Raw genomic sequence first — 23,883 nt, 5'->3', positions numbered from 1 at the left:
GTTATTTCCTATATTCAGTGAAAGACAAACACAACACATTACAAATACAAAGATTTATTTGTAGAGAGGTGAACATAAGGAATGTCAAGGTTGCACAGCAAATTATTTTTTACTTGAAACAATGCAGACAGAAAAAAACATCTGTACTTTTAGTTCTTCCTTTGGTTTTCCAAAAATATCACAAAATATCTTTTTTTCCACCTCAAAAATCAGGTACACTCTATTTGACCCTCTCAAATAATCAACAAAAATATTTATTATTCTTTCAAAACACTAATATACTTCACATTTCATGAACTTTGATTTGAGTGCTGAGTGCTGAGAACTGAGTGTATATTATATTTTTAATATACACTCAGTATAACAATACAATATTACCGTCTCAATTAATATTGACTTTGTGCCATTTAATAACCTTGCTAAATCAAAAAAAAAAAAAAAAAAAAAAAAGGCAGAAATGGCTGTACGACTGCATCATGGAAGAACCAAATAAATAAAGAGAGTAGATATCATTGCGTTTGAAATAAATAATAAGCTAAAACGACAAAGAACTGCCCAAATAATACATTTCTTAAGTGATGGAGAACTGTTAGGAAACAAAACTGTCAAACAGTAATTGACCAACTTTTCTTTTCTTAACTGTTTTATAAGTTCTTGTTTTAGCAACCAAACAGCTAAGAGTGAATAATTATAATCCTCCTCTTTATCTATTAGAGTGTAATGCCGTGTTTGTCTTGCTTGCAAGGCAATAGCACTTATATAACTTACTGCAACTTGCACATTGTGTATATAACCCACAAAAGACAAATATGCTCATGAAACTATGTACAGCAGAAACCAGAAGTTTCAAAAACAAATCAGATTCTTCAATTTCCTTTACTCAGTGCGTATCCAGCATGACAAAGCCAGCATAAGTGCTGTCCTGCTTGCTTCTTGATTATCAACGCATATAACACTACATATAGGGCGTGAGCGTCAATGCACCTTGCAACACACATGTGAGCATCAACATATATATTTATATATTATGGACAGGTTTATGAGAGCACAACAAACACACATGCTCACAGAGCTTTAAAAGGTAGCAGCAGCAACTCTCAGCAAAACCTCCGAGAACAATGAGCAGATCATGGGTTCAAATAATATATGTAATATAATGTGGAGTGATATTCATGAAATCTGTACACAAGCAAACATCAATTTCAAAGCAGGTGGGATAATACAACAGAAGTAATGGTAATAATGTGGCATTCAAAGATCAAGTTTAGACAAATATAAACTTACAAAAATAAAATCAAACCCTTGGAAATGTCCTTCTCAGAACAAGACACATTCAATTGAGATTAAAAAAAAAAAAAAAAATTTGTAATATAAACCACTGAAATTAATAGGTAGTCATATTTACTTTTTTGTTTGAGAGCCATGAGGTGATAATGCTTCAAATAATTTCACAGTGATAAAACGACATTCACAGGACGGTACACTGACAGGCCTTTTGGGACTGGTTTACATGAGATGCCCATGATGAGGACAACAATCTTACCACGACTCATGAGTAAAATAAAGCTATACTGATCTGCGAAGCAGGTTGTTCTTGTCAGGCTCAAGAAACTCTTCAACTAGAGCAGTGGTCACTTTTCTTAACTCCTCCTCCAGACAAGAGATATCACTGCAATACAATTAAAAAAACAACAACATATTCATAGATCAAATTTATTCATAAAATTGCATTTTCTCCTATATATTTAAAAATCGAGAAAATCAGGTAAAGTCTGTAAGATAATACAGTGGCCTCAAAAAGTGTAAGGACATTTAAGCCACACATAAATGTATAAATGGCATTGTATTCGATATCACAAACAAATGATGCTTGACTTTCTCAGAACCGTCTTTAATCATGTGAGCCATTTTTGCAATGACATTTAATGAACTGGACAAAGTAGTGGATCCATGTCAGATACTCAAGATCACACATGTGTCCCAACTAGCCATCACCTTAACTATGGATATGTTCCAAATACATTTTCTTTAATCTGAATCCTTTTTGGTTACACTTTATTTCGACAGTCCACTTAAGACATTCTACTAACTATAAATAACTTTGCAATTAGATAACTAACTTTGAAGACAACATACTTTAAAGATAATTTGCAACATGTTAACTAGTGTTAGTGGACTGTTAGGGTTAATAGTAGAATAAGCAGACATTGTTTATCTGTGAATAAAAGCCTAAATTCAATTGGTTCCTCGTATAAAGTGATTGAGTCTCTTCAGACAATTTGGACTAAACCACTCAATTCATATGGATTAGTTTTATGCTTTCTTTATGAACTTTTTTGAAGCGTCAAAGGTGAAGTTTCATAGCTGTCTATGGAGGGACCGAGAGGTCTCAGATTTCACCAAAAGGATCTTCAAAGATGACCGAAAGTCCTATGGGTTTGAAACGACATGAGGGTGAGTAAATAATGACAGAATTGTGGGTGAACTAACCCTTTAAATAGACAGTCTAATGACTAACATTCTAATGTCTCATATGGAATATCGAAATGAAGTTACCACATTTAAAAAAAAAAAAATGCCACTTGATTTGGCAATTTGTCTAACAAAGACATTCATACATTTAATTCAAAATTAAAACAAAACCAGTTATCCAGTAAAGTAGTCTAGTGCCAACAAAACCATCCATTTTAAAACTTCTAATAGAAGATACAAACCGTTCTCCTGGTGGTGCACAGAATTCTGTGTAATACTTGATCTTTGGCTCAGTCCCGCTGGTCCTAAGCGTGGCAACAATGCCATTCTGAAATGTGAATGTAACCATTTGGCTATTTTTTGTTAATGGAAGGACCTAAAAGGAAATATTAAAAGAACAATTATTCCAATCAAACTGTTTGTCATTGACCTAAAATCAAGAAATATACAGGAGATCTGCTATGACATACACATTTTTTGTCAGGCTGACTGCTGTCATAACCAGTGGTCACATCTCTGATGTGTGTGATGCAGTAATCACCACATAATTCTGGGTAAACACCCGGGCCTCCAAAGTTGCGCAGACGGCTAAATATTCTATAAATAGTGGGTGGGTCATTGCAGAGGACATAGGATGTTCTGGAAATGTGATAGCCGTATCTGGGGTACAACAGTGAAGAGAACAATCAGAGTATTATGATCAAAGTAAAATGTGAAAGCAATGGTACAGAATCACACTAAAATATGTTGTAGTTCTTTGAATCTTCAATAATTATCAAGTACTTAAAGGGGCATTCCACCCATTTGAACATTGTTTTTTATTTAAAGTGGGTCATATATGTAGTCGAAATGTAAAATAAATTTTGAATTTGGTGCCTTCGTGACCGAGGAAAGACAAAAAATAACTTCAGGACGCATTTGTATGAAAGACAACAACTCCCACAATGCACCACATTGCACAGCTCCGCAAGCCACTCCCACTAATCCAGAAAGCGCATATCTGCCTATAAGAGAAATCACTCTTCCGTCTACAAGGCTAGCTACCACCAGAGCTTGAAATTCATTTCACACAAAATGTCTAGTTAGTTGGCGAACTCATTAGTGCATTACTCCTCGTTTGTATTTCTTTCGAAAAGGTGAATTATTGCATGGTACCTGGATGTTCAGTCAGAACATATGCGGTGCGAAACTAGGATAGTTCACAACACAAACGTCCGTGTCCTCGTCTGATTCAGAGATTTCGTCCAGGAGAAATTGTCATCGTTGAAATTCTTTGCCGCAGACGGACTCTATCTCTGTGTTCGTAGTTGCATAGTGAGATCACCGGCGCCACCAGTCCGCCCTAACTCGAGCCAGTCCAGGCTCCTCGTCCACGGCAGGCAGGTCTTCTGCCTCGGCTGCTCTTCGCTATAATGCGGCTTGTAAAGGTAGCCACAAACACCTGATTCAAGCATCAGACTTCCGAAATCCTCTTCTTCTATATCATATTGAGCACTCTCCTCCGCTATTGTCATTACTTTACATCTGTCTCCACAGCGCCTGTTAGCTTAGCTTCAAACAAGATGGAGGATATTGCTTTCAGTTTCAGAGAGTAAAGTCCCACCCACTGATCTGTAATAGGTCTGTAGCGTGAGTGGGTCCCGCCCCCTGGGAAAGATGAGGAACGAGTGTTTGTAGTCTCAACAGAAATCCCCCCCTCTTTCACTTCCTCCTACAATGACGCAAAATGACGATTTTTGCGTCATTGTAGGAGGAAGTGTAAAAGGTAAATAACGGATTTCTCCCGTCTCAGGGGAAAATGAGAGAGTGTTGCACGACCATTCAATAGTATGACTGGGTTTCTAACAATGCAAAGCTTAATGCAAATGGGTGGAGTGTCCCTTTAAAGTAAACCAAAGAAGTGTAGCAGAATAGACGCTCACATTTCATAGATGTTGCATAGTTGTTGGTTCAAGGAAAGGTTTTTGGTGTGCAGATAAGCAGCCATCTCAGCCACAACAGCCGATGTACTGACTCCATCCTTATCAAGAACCATGTTCCCACACAAAAACCCTGGCATCAAAATAAAGGATGAGACATAACATTATTGTTCCAAATAGTATTGTTATGAAGCCCATTGACTTTGTATTGAAAAAATACATGCCCTGTTAAATTTCAAGCAACTTAAAATGGTGTTCACAACCCATTGTGTGACATTTCAAAGTGACAGAGGAAGCTTAAAAAAGATCCTTTGGGAATCGATTCGATTATGAAAAGTGTGTTATAAGGAGAAATTTGAATATTTCAATTGTTTTGTCCATACAAAGTCAATGTGCTTCAAAACAACACTGGACCCCACTGACTAAACCCTGTGTAAACGGAATCCGTCTCCCCCCAAACACTGAAACTACTGTTTATGCAACGCGCATTGTTTCCATGACTGTCCAAAGCATGTGAATATGAAGCATGTGACTGGCTGCCTGTTGCGAAGCGTCAAGTCTTAACATTTTAACATCATTTCAGACTGCACAGGTTTGACATCGTGTCAAAAGCCCTTAAATGTTAGGAATGACAAGGTGAGTAAAGGACAACAAACTTTTTAATTTTGGATGAACAATCCCACTAATTTAAAGAATAAACAAACATGCTGGCAACAGCATTGCTTGAACTTCATGTGTATCTGCAGTTAAACACTTACCAATGGATTCTTCAAAAGAAAAAATGACCTCCTTTCCTGCTTTTGTTAATTCATGGATTCTATTTCCAATCCATTTGAAGCCAGGCAATGTTTCCTAGGATGAAAGACGGCAAAGTAAAAATACCAAAGTGCAGTAAGAAGTTAAACTATTAAGCAGTGGCCTTGTATTTTGTTTAGCAAACCAATTAATCCGGATCAGGGGTTTTCAAATCTGAGGGAAAGTGCTGCACAAGGAAGTGCTAGGGTGTATGTGGAAATTTTTAGAAATACAGAATTCTTAAAGGTGCTCTAAGCGATGTTGGGTGAAGTCACTTCTTGTTGACGTTCAAAGTATTGTCCACTCCCTTCCGTGCTTCCTGAAACAGTCATGAACCATTTAGAAAAACCAAACTGGATTTACCCACCTGTCCAGCAAAAACAGAGTCACCTGAACTTCGGATTGGAAGCCCTTCTGCCGGCGGGGTTCTCGCCACCTTTTGAACGCTTTTCTGATGTAAATTCGGGACTTCGCGCGTTCCTTCTCCTTTTCCCTATTCTTTGTTCATCGGAACGTCGTCTCTTTGGTCTCTTTTAGTCGTGTCATATCAAAATTCTCAAGAATATAAATTTTTAACGTTAGTCGTTGTCATTGTCTAGGACATCTCTCCTCTAGCTAACTTCTCTCTTCATGCTTCTCTCTCCTCCACTCCCCACACACCCCCTTCATGTGCATGCACACTAACCCCCCAACCCCCACCCCCAAATCATTCTTGTCGGTTATTGGCTGGAACACTGTTTGTTATGTTTCGTGGTCCAGGCTGGGCCAGTTTGTTTTTGTTGCCATTTGTGGAGCCTGGGCTGTCTACAGAGATCGCGTTTTTTTACAGTGTGTTCAGGGGACAGGCAGCTAGTGGATAGTGAGGATACTGGACCCCATAGTTAGTGAGGATACTGGATTAATTGGTTTGCTGCATGTGACAAAAAAATGTTTTGGCCTAAAAAACACGTGACATCACTTAGAGCACCTTTAAATAACATTTTACACATTTTATTGGGTCTTTATACATAATAAATTATAGCTGCCTTTTAAATTTAAAGATGTGGTCCTTATACGAGCATCCAAACCCCTGATTTAGATCATAATCTCGATTCAAGAATAATAAAACAATATATTTTAAGCCTTAGTATAGTACAAACTTCAAATTGAGAATTGAACTAACCTCAAAATGAAAGCCTTCAATGCGTGCAAAGGCATTAAGTATTTTGGAAGATACGGTGGTGGCCAGCATGTATACTCTTTTAGTGTCTGCTGGGTCAGGATGTGTTTCCTTCCAGTTAAACAACATCCACCAGCCGAGCAATGCAGCTAACTCATTTCCCGTGAACACTTTCCAACTGCAACTGCCCATAAAAAACAGAGAATACTAATAACTACTTAACTCAAGAGTTCAGAACAAGTACTGTCAAGTAGACCTGATACTTCTATGTTTTACTGCTGAGGGTATTAATGATATAGTACTTGTCATTCTGCTCTGCAACAGCCAAGCGATCAGCATCAGGGTCTGTGGCCACGACAATCCGAGCCTCTTCTCTCTCGGCCAAACGAAGGGACAGCTCCTTAAACGGACAGTGCAACACAACTCAATGGTTACAGTATGTCCGCATGTTAAATTAGCATTGTTTTCACCTTCACTGTGCTATAACCAAGGGGTCAAGGTTTGGCTAGCTGGTTTTGGCAGGACGCAATTACCACATATGGCAAGAACCCTTGGTCTTTCAAAGAAAAACTTAATAAATAAATCACTAATTAATGAGCCAATTTGTTTTAAATGTTATGGTAATTAAATACATTTTGTAGTTATTTAGAACTATGTAACTTAATATAAGTTATAAAAGTCGAAATATAAGAAGGAAAACAAATAAATAAGATTTTACCAAGACAGATTCTCCTTCCTCTGGGTTAGGACAACTGACAGTGGAAAATTCTGGATCTGGATCTTTCTGTTCTGGAACAGGGATCGGAGGTGGGAAGCCAAACTGCTGAAAAGCTCTCTGGACAAAGTTGTGACCAACACCATGGAAAGATGAATGCACAAACTTCAGGGGAGACTTTGTGTTAAGTTCTCTGCAATAAAAAATAAATAAATAAATAGAAACCTTTGAAAAAATCTAAATCCAACAACCCCCTGTATGTTAAAACACATACTTGAAAAATACTTACTTCTAAATACTTAGTTCCTCTAACCAAAATAAATTATTTAGACTTTGTAGATCATAGTGTTTCTGAAAGTCACCATGAAATAAATATTGACCATTCTTATCTTTCATGAAATATTGCAGTATTTATATAGGTGATTTATCTGTGCACATACATATATATATATATATATATTATAAAATTTAATATATATATATTAAATTCCTGTGTCCTTGTAATCTTTAGTCAAAATAACTTCCCCTCCCTCTTGCATCTCTTCTCTTCTCTGATAATGTGTTTACTGGCGCGAGGGCAGGGCAACCTGTCACTCACATGAGATCCACCAATAGCAAACCACAACCATCTAAAAAATTGGACAATGGACAAAATCCTACATCAATTCGTCTGCCCTAGGGCTGGGCGATATGGCTGAAAACTGTATCACGATATAAGTGTTTCATATCGGTCGATATCGATAATTATTGAAATTTTTTATAACATATTTAAAATAAGGACCAGTCCAGGAGACAAATATATTACATTTAAAGATTTTTTATTTTAAACTTAACCTACCTCTGATTATAATCCCATCAGTTATGAAGGCAGAAATGTCAACACGACCATGGAAAACTCAAAAGTCTAAAATCACAATGAACACTTAACAATTATCTCTTAACATTAAGGTGCAAAATTAAAGAATACGTAAGAAATGCTTTATAAAGGGGTGGGTGATATGGCAAAAATATAATATTACGATTTCTTTCAGGAAAATCACGATTCACGATTTTATCACAATTCTTTTTTATGTTGGTTTTACTATTTTGTGACTGAGCATTGCAGCCAAACTAATGTCCATATTTTAAAAACAAAGCCTTAGGTAACAAAATATAAAATAAAAAAGAATGGCAGACAGGGGCGAAATAAAAAATGTTCTCATTATTTTCTTTGTTATTAAATATTAAGATCAAAGATACACATTACACATACACAACTTAATATACAAATTAAATAAACAGTGCTTTATGTTTTCAGCTACAGTAGGTGTGTTTAACAGTAGCATTGCAGAAAGTAATTAAATGAACAAATATGAAAATAAAACAAAACAGACTTCACTGTATAAATTATACATTGATACTTATTAAAGCTATTAGTAAAGTTATCAGTCAAGAGCAGTGAGTGATTTTCTCTTTACATTTTGTTGTTTAATTAACATTAAAGGGATAGTTCTCCTAAAAATTCTAATTTTCATAATTTACTCTCTCACGTTGTTTTAAACTCGAATAAGTTTCTTTCTTCTGTTGAAAATAAAAGTTATTTGGAAGAATGACCAACAGTTGATGTACCCCAGTGACTTCCATAGTATATTTTTCTCCTATGGAAGTCAATGGGGACCAGCTACTGTTTGGATACCCACATTCTTCAAAATATTAATATTAGAAAATATTAGAAGGAAATTAATACAGGTTTGGAACAACATTAGAGTGCGTAAATAATGAGATAATTTTTATTTTTGGGTGAACTATCCCTTTAAGGACAAGCGGCAGCGTGTTTACTATTACTACTGTCTCTTTAAGAGCTGCGCGCGACGCGTCTAATATACACGCATTTGACAAGCAGAGTTTCTCTCAATTTTCTCAAGTTTGCTTTCACTTTAGACATATCCGACTAGTTTATGTAAACCTTGTGTGTATATAACAGTATTAGCACAATAAGACTCGAAAGACAGGCTTTTAGCTGCTTCACATGTAACTACGCGCTGAGAAACGCACACGCTAGAACAGCGCATCAGCAGCACGCGAATGACAGAGAAACTGACGACGGTCTTGCATAATCTGCAGACGACATTGGTCAGACTACGGTCAGACTTGAAGTCAGGCGAGCTGACTTTTCCTGTTTTATCTAGTTACTAGAGAGTGAGTGCCTTTGTTCATGCAATCAAACTTGCTTTGCTGGTTTCTTCCGACGGAAAAAAAAAAAAATTATCGAACGTTTTATCGAACGCATTTTTTATTGATATTGATTACGTGTCTATCGCGATACATATCGTTATCGTTTTATCGCCCAGCCCTAGTCTGCCCTACATTTTTCTTATTTGAGAAGCCGTTTCGCGCAGATATTTTTTAAATATATATATTAATGAGGGTCCTAAAGGGTTTGTTGTGGTGCTCAGTCCAATCCACTTTCAACAGCGTTTCTCAGAAATCGCTTACTGCACCTTTAATTTGTTTCCTTGAATAATTACTTGAATATTTAGCAATGTTTGTTTATTAAAGACAATACTTAAAGTAACATGTGTAGAGTTTAATTTAAAAGTATTAAATCCAATTTATTAATATTTAACTTTGTAAATAAATAAGAAAATTAGAAAACATTTTTTTTTTCAGTATATGGTGATCTCCAATTGTGGTAGAATGGGTACTTTTACTGTTATTGATATCACCTAATAAAATGTTGATTTTGTGACATTTACAAATAAGCATACCATTTTGATTGTAGTAAATACAAATGCACCTAAAAAAACCCAAAAAAGTCTAATACACACAAAAAGATTATTTGTCAGGGTGTGACCTTCAAACTGCACAAACTGTTCTTTGTAAAGGAAAAAAGGTTTTCTAGAATATAAAGGTTCTTCACACTCAATGTCACATTTATGGCACCAAAACATGCTTCTAATCTAAGAACACTTCTCTGAAGTTTTTTGGGAAACCAAAAATGGTTCATCTATATTATTGCTACGAAAAACACTCATCGGTTCTTCCGGGCACTTTATTTTTACGGTTTAAAAACACCAACAGTACACGCTCTTAGAACAGGTGAGAGACTGCACCTGTGGAAGCAGACAGTGTTTAGCTCTTCCATGTACCAGCGGCAGACGTCCTCCAGTGGGTCACTCCTTAACAGGCTGCTCTCAACTAGGTCCGCATTCCAGGACTCGGCCCACGGTTCAGTACTCTCCTCAATGCAATGCAAGATCCCCTTATCGTGTGGCGATGAGATCTGTGCACCATTGTGCCAGTAAACCTACAGAAAAACACAAGGATGAATCACATCAATTGAACACCTTGTTCCTGTTCTGAGGTATGTAGAAGACATACTTGACTGCGTTTTTGTTTTACTTTCAAAAGTCAGTGCTTTTAAACTTGTTTACAGTCCCTTGCAGCAATGATATGAATGCAACATGTATTTGCACTGTGAAACATTTCAGAATGTAACAATGAACAAAATCAAGATTTTAGGCAGTTGGACAGATCTATTGTAATTAGGGTTGGGTATCGTTTGCATTTTAGTGATTCCCAATTCCCAGTTTCGATTACAATAAGGTAAAAAAAAAGAAAAAAGGTCAAACATTTAGATATCAAACCTATTTATTCTGTCTTTTTGCAAAACATTTCAGTGCAGCTGAATACCATGAAGAAAAATCAGCAGCCAAAAGAAAACTTACATAAACTTTTGCCTATGCCTTTAACAAAAAAACCACAGCAAAAACAACTAGACTAAACTAATATAAAGTTCAAACATTATTTAAGAAAAGTAAACAGTCAGAAATAAAATAAGAACAAATAAATACAACTAAACAAATAAAATAAACAGTTTTTTAAAGTTTCTCATGAAGGTCTAGTACAAACATTGAAATCAAATGTCATCAAATGTAAAATAACACTGCATTGTCTTCACATTATAAATAAAATATAGGTGAATCCTTATTAAAGTTACAAAAATTATTTAGTCAAGAATGGAGTAATATTCACTTTGTCTTTTGATTAACAGAAGGTATATTAGGCTGCTTTCATAAGAGCGAATGCATGGGTCCAATATACTGACACACATGGGTTTTCTTTCTTAACTGTTTACATTCACTTAAGACAAAACCAGCTGTTTAAAAGGATATTTTGAAAATTTTGTGTATGTTTGTCCATTCAAGCGCATGAAGACGTGAAAGAAGTCAATTCAGTATTTGCGTACTATATGAAAGGCAACTTTTCTGTGCACAAACATAAAACAGCGTGCGAATACCGAATTATGTTCTTGTGCTTGAAAAGTTTAAAAATAACATGAAAATACGCACAAAGAAATTGATAGGCGGAACCAAAATTTTTCATTGCTTTTCCACCACACGTGAAGTGTGTGCCAATAGTAAAATGCAATGTTAAAGGACAAGTTCGGTATTTTACACATAAAGCCCTGTTTACAGATCGTTTCTGATGAAATAGAACGGTTAAGATTAAACTTTTGACAGATGCTGCTGTTGCGAGAATTTTAGGTTTATTTCGCTTCCCACCCCCCCTCAAGAATGGTAGTCTATGTGCACTGGAACAATCCTTCCTAAAACGCATTAAACTTTCATTTAAAAAGAGATGAAACTCACCGAGTGGTCAGGGGTGTTCACTGATATGCTCATACAAAAATCGCTGCAAAAGATGCTTTCCAACAGGTTTTATCGTAGTTTTTGTCCAACTCCATTGACTTGCATTGAATGTGCTGTGTGAGGTACGGTATTACTCCGCCGCTTCTTCTTCTGCTTCTTCTGTGTATTCAGTGAAATGCCAGTGGTTTGCTTGCAATTGGCAAATGTGCATTATCGCCACCAACTGGGCTGGAGTGTCTATTATTCAAGCTCTCAACGGAAGAATCTACGGGTGTGAGACGTTTGGAAAAATAGATCCACAGTTTTACAACGAATGGTAAAACACCTGTTGGAAAGCATCTTTTGCAGCGATTTTTGTATGAGCATATCAGTGAACACCCCTGACCACTCGGTGAGTTTCATCTCTTTTTAAATGAAAGTTTAATGCGTTTTAGGAAGGATTGTTCCAGTGCACATAGACTACCATTCTTGAGGGGGGGTGGGAAGCGAAATAAACTTAAAATTCTCGCGACAGCAGCATCTGTCAAAAGTTTAATCTTAACCGTTCTATTTCATCAGAAACGATCTGTAAACAGGGCTTTATGTGTAAAATACCGAACTTGTCCTTTAAGTCTCAGAAGAAGGATCAAAGGACTCACTATTTTGGTTTTATATTAATAAGAAGAATTTTACAAAAAGAGAAGGACATGTCTGACAATATACACTTACTTTGCCATAACAGCATTACTTTTTGAACTTATAAGAACCCCATTTACAAAGTCACTGCATTATATCTATAAAAGATCCTGCAGAAAAAAGTAAATGATGACAATTTTCATTTTGGGGTGGATTATACCTGTATGGATTAAGTTTGCTAGCCTTAAAAACGTGTATTATCGAAAATCTAAACAGGGCAAGTAACAAGAATAGCAAGTGTGAGAGTGTTATAACTCCTCCAGCTCTTTTATTGCTGTTTTTATTTTACACTTTCAAGACAATTCTCTTACTGTGATGCAGCAGAATGATCTGAAATAACTGAAAACTGTAGGTTTGAATTATTGAACTCAATTTATTAAAGGAGAACTCCGGTCAATTTTAACATTGAGCTCATTTTTTTGTACATTTGGAGTGCTGTCAATACAGAGAACAACGACAAAAATCGGTGTTGCCTACACCGAGTTATTCTATTTTTAAAATTTGCACCCTGTTGACTTCAATGGGGCAAGTACTAAACCTGCTTTTAGCCTCTTAACATCCTTGATGTGTCATTACAAGTGCACAGAAAATGTGAGTGATTCCTTCTGAGTGAACACGAGTGAGTCTGACTGCAGTAGATGTGAAAGATAAGTATAAAAATGATGTTATTTAAGCCAGCGCAAATACCTTTGTTTACATCCTGTTTTTCGGTTGAAGTCCAAAGTAGTCGATTGCAGAGTTCACACGCATAGGTTTAATACCTATGATCACGCGCGTGAACTCTGCAATCGACTACTTTGGACTTCAACCGAAAAACAGGATGTAAACAAAGGTATTTGCGCTGGCTTAAATAACATCATTTTTATACATTTCTCTCACATCTACTGCAGTCAGACTCACTCGTGTTCACTCTGAAGGAATCACTCACATTTTCTGTGCACTTGTAAAGACACATCAAGGATGTTAAGAGGCTAAAAGCAGGTTTAGTACTTGCCCCATTGAAGTCAACAGGGTGCAAATTTTAAAAATAGAATAACTCGGTGTAGGCAACACCGATTTTTGTCGTTGTTCTCTGTATTGACAGCACTCCAAATGTACAAAAAAATGAGCTCAATGTTAAAATTGACCGGAGTTCTCCTTTAACAGCTGCTCACCTTGTACCCGTTGTCCTCTTTTCTGTTATGAGAAGCAGTGATCATGACTCCAGCTGCAGCTCCATACTTCATCACAGCGTACGGCTGGAGGACAAAAAGATGGAAAGACAATTCACAGGATTCAAGATAACTTTCACCTCTTTTCTTTATCATCATTGCTCCTAGGGGTAATTCCCAAGACAGACAAAATATAACTGTAATTAAAACAAAATCTATCAATAACATTTTCTTACCACAAATGGGGTAGGCACATATGTAGAGAACAAATAGACAGGGATATCTTTACAAAGCATAACAGCTGCAGTCAACCTGGCAAGCCTGCAGATAAACCAAAGGGTGGGAAATGTTATTTGCACTGTTTTATCTGATGTAACAGAAAAAATATTTTATTACAGCAAATGTAGAGTACTGTATAGACATACACAAATATAATTCTAAAATATAGATGCAAGCAGCAATTAAGGGGCTAAGCACAAATGAAGAATAAGTTATCAGACTGCAACAATAAGTAATTGAAATCTTTAGATAGATTTGATGCAAAACAGCTGGAAAATCATAAATAAAATTATACAATCACTAGTAATTTGATTTAATTGCTTAGCACTTTGGACCAATAGGTGGCGCTGTTACCAAATTGATGTGTGGTCAGTGTTAGGTGACAATGACACATTAAAAGTTTGGTGTCAATATGCCTAAGTGTTACAGAGTTACAGCCACCATGACATCAAATTTGTTGATGCGTTATTGGAGAATGGTTTCAGCCCATGCCAGAAAAAGTTCAGGGCTTTTTTTTTCTAAATTGATTTTGGTAAAAATCAGACCAACTGTCTAGGTAGGAGGAGTTTGAAAAAATATTTGTTCAAAGAAATGCAAAATGGCAGACAGCAAGTTCAACCAAACATTGCATAGGCCTAATTGGTATCATTTTTCTCAGTATGACTCAAGGAATTGATAAAGGCCAGTTTCATTAAAATATGATAAATTAATCAAAAGCTATGAGCATTTTATTTTTATTTTTTCATTATTATATAATTTGAAATCATACATTTTACTTAAACTTTTGGAAAATTTATAATGACATTTTAAGTGTCTTCAGGGTATGGTCCTGGTGACACATACAGAGTTTTAGTAATTATAAAAATACAGCATTGTATGACAAAATTCTAAATGGCCAATGACTAAAATGGTTGATATGGGAAAACTGGGTATCATTCAACTCGGTATGCTGCACCAGTTTATGACTTTTGGGCAAACAGTTAAGAAGTTAGGAAAAAAAATAAAAAATAAATCTCCTGACCAGAAGGTGGCGCTAAGCCAAAATGGTCATGCTGTTTCAGGACATGCTTGAGATGACATGTACCAAGATTCATCTCAATACGCGAAAGCAGGGATAAGCAACGTCGGTCCTAAAGTACCGCTGTCCTGCAGAGTTTATCTCCAGCCCTAATCAAACACACCTGAACAAGCTAATCAATGTCTTCAGGATTACTAAAGCCTGGTTCACACGGGACGATTTTAAAATTGTCAGCCGATTTTCCAAACCTGAGAGACCCAGACCCCACACACGGCGATAAAAAAATCACGGGTCTAACAGTTCTGGTCGTACAGTGTGTGGTGCGCAGCCACACGGCAAAATCAACACATCACACACGAACCGATTTGACTCCCAAGCATTCCCAGGTCAGACGGGAAATCTCGCAAAATCCCTCGAGATCAAACGTGACTTCAGAGTAAACAATCATAGCGGACGAAGAGGATGCAGTGGCGATAGTTTGTAGTTTGTTTTTAACCGAAAAAAAAAACGTTATCAAAAGAATGTTTTGATTTTGTTTCCCGGTGCTTCCTCGCCGCCTCGTCACCTGGCTTTCTGATTGGCTACACGACACAGTCCACAGGCTGCGTGCTCGTTTGTCCCCGGGGGACACCACACACGAGGAGAAATCGGGCCAAAAAAATCCAACATGTTGGATATCCCCGATTTGAGATCGGAGTGGTCCCGACATCCTTCCGAACAGACGAGAGCAGTCTTAACACACCACACACGGCAGGAATATCTGATCAGATTATTTTACGATAATCGGAGCATCCTTAAGATTGTCGGAAGGGGTGAATCGGGGCTAAAATCGGCCTAATTATCCTGCCGTGTGAACCAGGCTTAAGACTACAGACAGAGGATTTTTTCAGGGTTGGAGCTAAACTCTGCAGGACAGTGGCTCTCCAGGACCGAGGCTCTCCAGGACCGACTCTGCCTATCCTTGCACTAAACGGTTGCGGAGATATAACCTTGCAACTAATTTGGCATGCTCTTCGTCAAATTTGTTTGTGCGTTATTTGAAAATGGTTGTTATCATCATAAAGCTTTTAATAACTTTTTGCCAGCATGGTCTGAAGAAGATCTGAGACAATTTTGGTGGAAATCAGAGAAAATTAAAAATGGCGGAAATATTTTCATGACTGAAAATTACATCATAGGCAGGGTATAATTAATTTTTTGATTCTAGCCCTTGCGGTTCAAAATTTACTAGAATAAAAGTAAGTGCAACTTTGGACAGTTGGTGGCGCTAGAGGGATTGAGTTAGAGACTCCAAAATTGCTGTGGTTAATGTTCAGACTCTCCTCTATCAGTGTACCCAATTTCACAACTTTTGAAACAACGATTAACAGATACAATAGATGCCATCGCACCTTCGTTACTTGGCCCCTAATAAGTAGTTTAAGTTTGTATGATCCAAAATTCCTGTCTTACCTGTCTAATCTGGTTATAGCAATTAGGTTAATGTGTTTTCAAGACAAATAACTAATCAGAATATTATATATATAATGCAGTCAAGGTCATGATATAACAGTTATTACAGTACATATTATGCAGAGTGGCCAGGTGAAACATTTTAACAGTAACCTCTAACTCTATTGCTTTGACTCTAGAAATGTGCTTTCAGAACAAAGAATGCAATTGATGAGTGCGCTCAACGTGTGCCTGAATGCAGCACTATAGTTAAGTGCAGGAAGAGAGAACTCGTATTTTTGCTCTTGTCCCAAAACAGGCAGTTTTGCTGGTTCTTTTTGCAGACAATTTTACTGGTAAAACAAGACATCTACTTCTACATCCACTAATGTTCAATTCCAACAGAGTTCTTTCCTCTACAATCCAAATATATTAGGGTGAAGGTGAGTTTAAAGGGTTTGTTTAGCCCGAAATAAATTTCTTAATCAATTACTCACCCTCACTTTGTTTAAAACATGTCTTTTTGTGATTCACACGAAAGAAACATACAGTTTTCAAAATCACATAAGGTAGGAGATCATGACAGAATTTACATGTATTGCATGAACTATAACTTTAATTGAAAACTGAAAACTAAATAAAATGTTATTTGTCACCTACTATACTATGTAGTTTTGGGATTACAGTACATATGCCATCTAGTTATGAATCTCCACTTGCATGTGCAACAAATGTTGGTGCAAATCAATAGATAAAATACTAGCCTATGAAAATATTTAAGAAAGAACATGGGAGAAGGCTATTTTGTTGATGCAGCTATGAAATATGCCAGATTATAAACACTGTGAAGGTGTCATTGCATGTAGACAGTTCATATAATGGAGTGGAGAATGTTACCGTTCACTGGTGCAGCCACTGCTTGCTTGGGCACGAGTGTCATATCCAATCACCAGCCCTCTTGTTTTCAGGTCAGGGAAATATTTGGCTAAATAGTTGTGCATTCCCTACAACAATGAAGGAAAGACAGACTTAAAATGGTTATAAAAACAGAATGGATCATGAATAGCCTAATACTTGTCAAATAAATATCAACCAACTAGACTGGGTTTGTGTTCATAAACAGTATTCCAGATAAATGTGCCCTTGGTAACTGTTGAAATGGACCCTTTTCACATCTCTGGGGTTCTCAGAAGCGGAAGTCGTCATAGTTGAGTACATTTTTATAGTAGTGAAACGGAACCTACAACAAATATAATTTTTGCGTTCTCATTTGCCCCAATAGCAAAAGAAAAAATCCATAATAGCGTAAAAAAATAATGGGGTTAAAATAATTCAGCAGAAGCAGGGATGTTTAGACCAGAAGGAAATCCCCGTCCCCCCTGGCAAATCGCACCTTGCTTAAAATCATGTTTATAAAAACTCTTTCTGTATAGGGAACCCCAAAATATATATATATTTTAGCAGAACTGCTTTTGAAATTATGATACTATTGAAATTATTATACAGATGTAAATTCAGTCATTCTGTTGGATAATATTTGTTCCTTAGTGTAAAATGGAAATGCATGGTAATTTTATTTTATAAATATAAGCAAATAAACGATATGGTGTAACAGAGTTTTAGAACTAGACAAATCTCTCTGCATTCATAAAATGCATTAATAGCCTAATATAAAAATTACAGTAGTCCACGTTTGTTCGGGATTTGAACCAGTGTCATCTAAAATGATCGAAAGCTAAGTTCTACCACTCGGCCACGAATTCACTAACTGAGAAATGCCCAAAAGTTTGTTTGTCCAGCAATTAGTGTTCGCTCACACGAGCGAGAAACAGTCTTCATTCATCAATAGAATAGTAAAAATAATCAGCTTCTTTGCACCCAATTTATTTTTGTTTGTTATTTTTGTTATTAATTTGTTTTGGGTTTATTGTTATCACGTTGCTCCCCCAGGGAATAGGCTTCTGTTGACCACCGACGTCTACAATATGAAATATAAGCTATATTGTTGGCGTCTCTATTTTTAACTTTTGATTCTATTTTTCTGTTCGAAAAAAATTTTCTATTCTGTTTACCATAGTTGTAGTATTTCATCGACATTAACCCCCCTTACATTTCAAAATGCGGCAATTGCTGCTGTTTTGCACAATATCCCTTTGCACCACCCGACGGTCATTTCGCGAATGACTTTGAAATGCGACTGGTTTATTTTTGCCCCGGTGGTTTTGCTGCGCTGGCTAGCGCGGCGGTAATAGGCATTCTGGTTGACTACCTACTGCACACCTAGAATGACTTGAGGGTGAGTAAATCATGGGCTAATTTTCATTTTTGGGTTAACTATCCCTTTAACTGCTGTATTAAAAACACACTCGCAGCAGTGTCAAAGGGGTCATGAATTGAGAAATCACATTTTCCCTGAGGTCACTGTACTTTAAAGCTATCCTGTAAGTTTCAGAAGTCAAAACTTCCTTGTTAGTCCAAAAACAGTACTGAAACCAGCAGGCAAAAAAGTAAAGATTTGAAAAGCAAATGCTGAGAAAATGGGAATGTTTTTTATATGTAAAGTATAATGTACAATAAGCCAGCAAATCATTATCGTAAAATAAACCCTGACAGGGACATAACATGCATTTTGGATGTATAGGGTGACATTTGGAATCCCCCATTTACAGCTAAAATGGTTACTCTTAGTATTACTTCTAACCGTATCTCCTTATTATCATCATTATACCATACGTTTTGGCTTTCACTATATCAGTCCATTACTATCGAAGCTTGTTTCCGCCACAGAATATACAATTAAAAAGGTAATTGTGACTTGTTTTAATCTTTTTTCTCAGAACAAGATAATATAAACTCGCAATTCTGAGAAAAAAAAAGTCCAAATTGTGAGAGAAAAAGTCGCAAAGTTTGTTGGATGAAGAATGCAAATAGTGTGTTTTTACTTCACTCTTGTTGTAAACAGGCCCTCACCACATTTAAGGTCAAAGACTTATGCCTTTGTTAATATCTTTTTCACGCGAGAAGGAATACCTGTTGAGATCTCATCTGCATGCTGTTAACCTGGACTTACCTGTGTCGACTGGATGACAGTTAGGTCATTGATGCGAGCAAACCCCGCTCCCATCGGGGCTCTCAAGCCAGCCGTTCCAAACGTCATCCTGGAGCACAACCTCCTCCTCAGCTCCACCACACGCCCCTCTCGCACCAGACACTCGATCTGTTCCCGTGTCTGAGGATTCTATAGGCACAAACACTAATGTTGTCAATTTGAATTTCATACAAGTTTTTTGAAGGGGTTAGTTCACCCAAAAATTACAATTATGTCATAATTTACTCACCCTCATGTCAATCCAAACCCATAAGACTTTGGTTAATCTTCAAAACACAAATTAGGACACTTTCAATGAAACCTGAGAGGTTTTTGACTAGGTAACCAACAAAACTTAGAAGATCCAAAAAGGTCATAAAGGCATCATAAAACGATTTAAGCAGTTTAATCCAAGTCTTGTAAAGTTACAAACACTTATTATGATGAAGAGATTTAATTTAGATTTTTATTTAGATCTAAACAATAATTGATACATAGGCCTACATAGAGTGAATCACATACGGTAAACATGGAAGCTCAAATGTGTGTGCGTGAAAACCACTGAAGTTTTTTCTAGCATGTGAACGTACAAGCTTCTGTGTTTGTACTATGTATGTGTGATGCACTATGTATGTGTGTTTATATGTGAACAAAAGCCTATATTAAATACAGTACCAGTCAAAAGTTTGGAAACACTACTATTTTTAATGCTTTTGCAAGAAGTCTCTTATGCTCATCAAGCCTGCAGTAAAAAAAAAAAAAAAAAACGTAATATTATGAAATATTATTACAATTTAAAAAATGGTTCTCTTTTTTAATATACTTTAAAATGTAATTTATTTTTGTGATGCAAAGCTGAATTTTCATCAGCAAGTACTCCAGTCTTTGGTGTCTTATGATCCTTCAGAAATCATTCTAATATGATGATTTGATACTCAGTTATTATCAATGATGGAAACAGTTGTGCTGTTTAATATATTTTTTTGGAATACTTTTTTCAGGATTCATTGATGAGTAAAACGTTAACAGCATTTATTCATAAAAACAGCATTTATTCAAAATAAAAACATTTCTAAGAATATAAATCGTTACCATCACCTTTTATCAATTTAACGCATCCTTGTTGAATTAAAGTACTAATTCTTAAAAAAAAAATAGTTATTGTTCCCAAACTTTTGAACGGTAGTGTATATTGTTACAAAAGATTTATATTCTAAATAAATACAGTTCTTTTTAACTTTTTATTCATCAAATAATCCTGAAAAAAGTATCTCAGGTTATAAAAAAAATATTAAGCAGCACAACTGTTTCCAACATTGATCATAAATCAGCATATTAGAATGATTTCTGAAGGATCATAAGACACCAAAGACTGGAGTACTTGCTGATGAAAATTCAGCTTTGCATCACAAAAATAAATTACATTTTAAAGTATATTAAAAAAGAGAACCATTATTTTAAATTGTAATAATATTTCATAATATTACTGTTTTTTTTTTTGTTTTGTTTTTTTGTTTTTAACTGCAGGCTTGATGAGCATAAGAAACTTCTTTCAAAAGCATTAAAAATAGTAATGTTTCCAAACTTTTGACTGGTACTGTATGTTCATCACATAAAGTGTTTGCGTCTCCTCACAAGACTTGGATTAAACCGTTCGATTCATATGGATTCGTTTTACGACGCCTTTATAGCCTAACCTTTTAGGAGTTATGGTTACCTGGACAAATCCTCTCAGGATTCAATGAAAAAAAAAAAAAAATCTTAATTTGTGTTTTCGAAGATTAACCAAAGGAGTCATTTTAAGGTGAACTAACCCTCAATACAACCGATTATGTAATTAATAATAAAAAAAAAAAAGTAAAAATAAATGGTTTTTATATATAAACCTGAACCCATGCATAAACTCAATTTGTTATTTGGAAGTGATTTTTAAGGACAAACAGGATTCTGGTACACCGCAGGCCATAGCAAATGTTAAACTATTGATCTGATCAAAAATCAATAAATGTCCTCACATTTAAAACGTGGGCAGCATCAGACACTCTTCCCAGTAATGATGAGTCAGCGCGAATGCATCTAATCATAGATTTTTTTTTTTTTTCAACAGTCAGGATGGAAAATTAATATTATAATTTTTTTTTTCCTTCTGTTGCTTGAAAGCTTATCTCTGTGGCCTAGACTGAACAGGCTTTCAAATAATCCAAACATGTAAGCTAGCTGTGAGCCACCCAAATATGTGAACACAAGAATGTCTAAATAGCATTGGAAGTACACAATTAGTAAAAGTACCACTTAAGCATTTCACAAAAGGAAATGTGTTACTTTCCGTCTATTTTTGCTGAGCTAATGGCTTTTTATTACAACTGCCAGCTGACAGCTGGTTGCTCTGTAGTGTACTACTATACACCAGTCATCCAGTGCAGGCCGAGTTTGACATTTGCAGGAAGAGGTCAGCCAGACATATGACTATTAAATCTGCCTCAGCTAAAAAGAACAAAAAATAAATAAATGAAAAAGAGCAGCAAACTGTATTTATATCAATACAAACCAATGTGTAGGCTAATTTCTGAGAATATCACTAAAATAGCTGTTATAATGTACCACATTCTCTGAAGGCTCAATATTTAAAGCACAAGCTCCCTTTGGCATCACATCTCACTCTCTTTACAGTATGATAGAATAACAGATTGACAGAGAGGCTGGTCATACTGACTTTGACATTCAGGTAACAGGATATGACATGCAGGATGACACTTATTTATATGATAGTTCATAGTACTTACTTCGACCAACTCATATAATGTAATAATATAGTCTTTTATGACAAGTGCCTTGCACAAAAAGTATGTAAATTTACTACCAGAGTTTTTGCTACCATGTTTTTTAAGCATTGTATTTCTGGAAGAATCTTAGAGAACCATGTAAATATACCATAAAGCATCAATTTTAGTGTCGGAATTCTGATTTCATCACTGTGACATGGTACAGCAACAGTACTTTTTGTAATGGGGCAATACCATGCTTTTTGTTGACAAGTACCATCTGTTACAAAAGAGTACTTAAATGGTAACGTTACTTAAATTCATACGCCACAGAATTTACATGGTACTCCAAGGTACTTCCAGGAATACTGTTGTACTACTACGGTACATTATTTAGAGTGTTTCAAATTACCATGGTATTACATTCTGATACCATCTCTACCACAGCCCAACATTTGAATGACTCAAGTTGGTACTGCAATGCAGTGAAATGCAACGTGATATTGAATATTTCAGAGGCTTTAACTTTGCATTTTATGGTCATGACACAAAAATTATTTGCATTTATGAGCAGATGCCACTTAAAAATCCATGCACAGCCTCACAATGACAAACAACGTCTGAACAATATGCAAACACTTTACAAGGCGGCTGCCAGTCGCAATGGTTGGCAACCAGTCCTAATAATATCAGTGTGATGAGGTTAAAAACTAGTTGCATTCTCACCTTATCCCAGGTCATCCATTGACTGATCGCTTTGTCCAGGACCAGGTCTCCAGTGCTACTGAGACACTGTGAGTTTGCGTTGAGGTCTCCGTTAGACCCCATTTTAGCGGTAGATCCAGACCTCAGTTTCGTACCTCAAATCCAGCTGCTTCGTTCAAACCGGTGCGACTGAATGTTATTGCGGACAGCGTGCTCGGAAATGAAAGATTAACGGCGTGACGTCACCATTCAAATAGGTCACAGACAGACAGACTCACAACTCACAATTCATCGCGCTATGTGCGTCAAAATAAGACTGTTGTGCATCACGTTAGTGTCCATGTCCACAGAGCAAATCGCATTTGAATCCAAATGGTTTTTAAAACTAGATTTTCTGATGACTACAACAAATAATTCAAGACTAAACTCACTGCAGCTGGATAGTTTACTTCAGAGCTAGCAGCATTTCCTGCAGTAAGAGAAGCTAGTGAGCCACATGCTAACTGCATTGATGGATTTAGCCCAAGTGCGTGTGTTGATGATCGGCAGTTCCGTTATGAACGCACGTCACGTCACAAAATATTTTGTAAATGTTTCTCTATATCTATAAGAGTGTTGGTGTGGATTTTATCTCGTAAAAACTGCTGTGTCCATCAAACTTTTAGCTAAGATGTAAAGACAACTCATGGGTGGGATGGGCTTAGAAGGGGGATGCTGGGAAATTGATTTTTTCCCCCATGTTTTCAACAAGGCAATAGAGTGAGCCCTAATGAATTTAAAAACTGCATCTTGTGGTTGTTTATAATGTTATATTGCAATATTTAATATTATGATGGAACATAATATTATAGATATTCAAGATGACAAAAGTTTAAAAAGATAAATGTTTTGATTCTGTAGGCTATTGACCAAATTTCTGAAATGAAAACTGAGGACGTCATAGTAGTACAGTGGTCAAAATGTCATTAAAATCTCACTTTCTATAACGCTTCAGTTTTAACTATGAAAGTGTGAGGTAAAATGTAGCTAAACATAATATTTAACAACTTTTACAATAAAAATGTTCCAAGGACCAAAGCCCTT

At 36.2% G+C, this 23,883-nt stretch overlaps 1 protein-coding gene across 2 annotated transcripts; it reads right to left on the bottom strand.

The window, feature by feature from the left end:
• Positions 1-38: 38 nt before the first annotated feature.
• Positions 39-23,494, bottom strand: pgm2l1 (phosphoglucomutase 2-like 1). 2 transcript variants are annotated; one of them, XR_013822724.1, is made up of 14 exons: positions 22,822-23,426; positions 19,316-19,483; positions 17,143-17,249; positions 13,754-13,838; positions 13,521-13,604; positions 10,153-10,346; positions 7,064-7,253; positions 6,648-6,745; positions 6,349-6,529; positions 5,150-5,243; positions 4,395-4,524; positions 3,014-3,132; positions 2,715-2,848; positions 39-1,669 (listed from the first exon to the last, which is right to left on the bottom strand). XR_013822724.1 is itself a non-coding variant. In XM_079885860.1 (14 exons), the coding sequence occupies exons 1-14, from the start codon at positions 22,921-22,923 to the stop codon at positions 1,567-1,569; spliced, it is 1,860 nt and encodes a 619-aa protein (XP_079741986.1). In that variant the 5' UTR covers positions 22,924-23,494; the 3' UTR covers positions 39-1,566. The 2 variants fall into 2 exon arrangements, 1 of the variants encoding a protein (XP_079741986.1); XM_079885860.1 differs by having other exon boundaries at positions 2,943-3,132; positions 22,822-23,494.
• Positions 23,495-23,883: the final 389 nt, after the last annotated feature.

This window comes from Squalius cephalus (genome assembly GCF_949319135.1).
Source record: "Squalius cephalus genome assembly, chromosome: 11".
In the NCBI taxonomy this organism is placed as follows: Eukaryota; Metazoa; Chordata; class Actinopteri; order Cypriniformes; family Leuciscidae; genus Squalius; species Squalius cephalus.
This window is presented reverse-complemented; position numbering and strand designations above follow the sequence as displayed.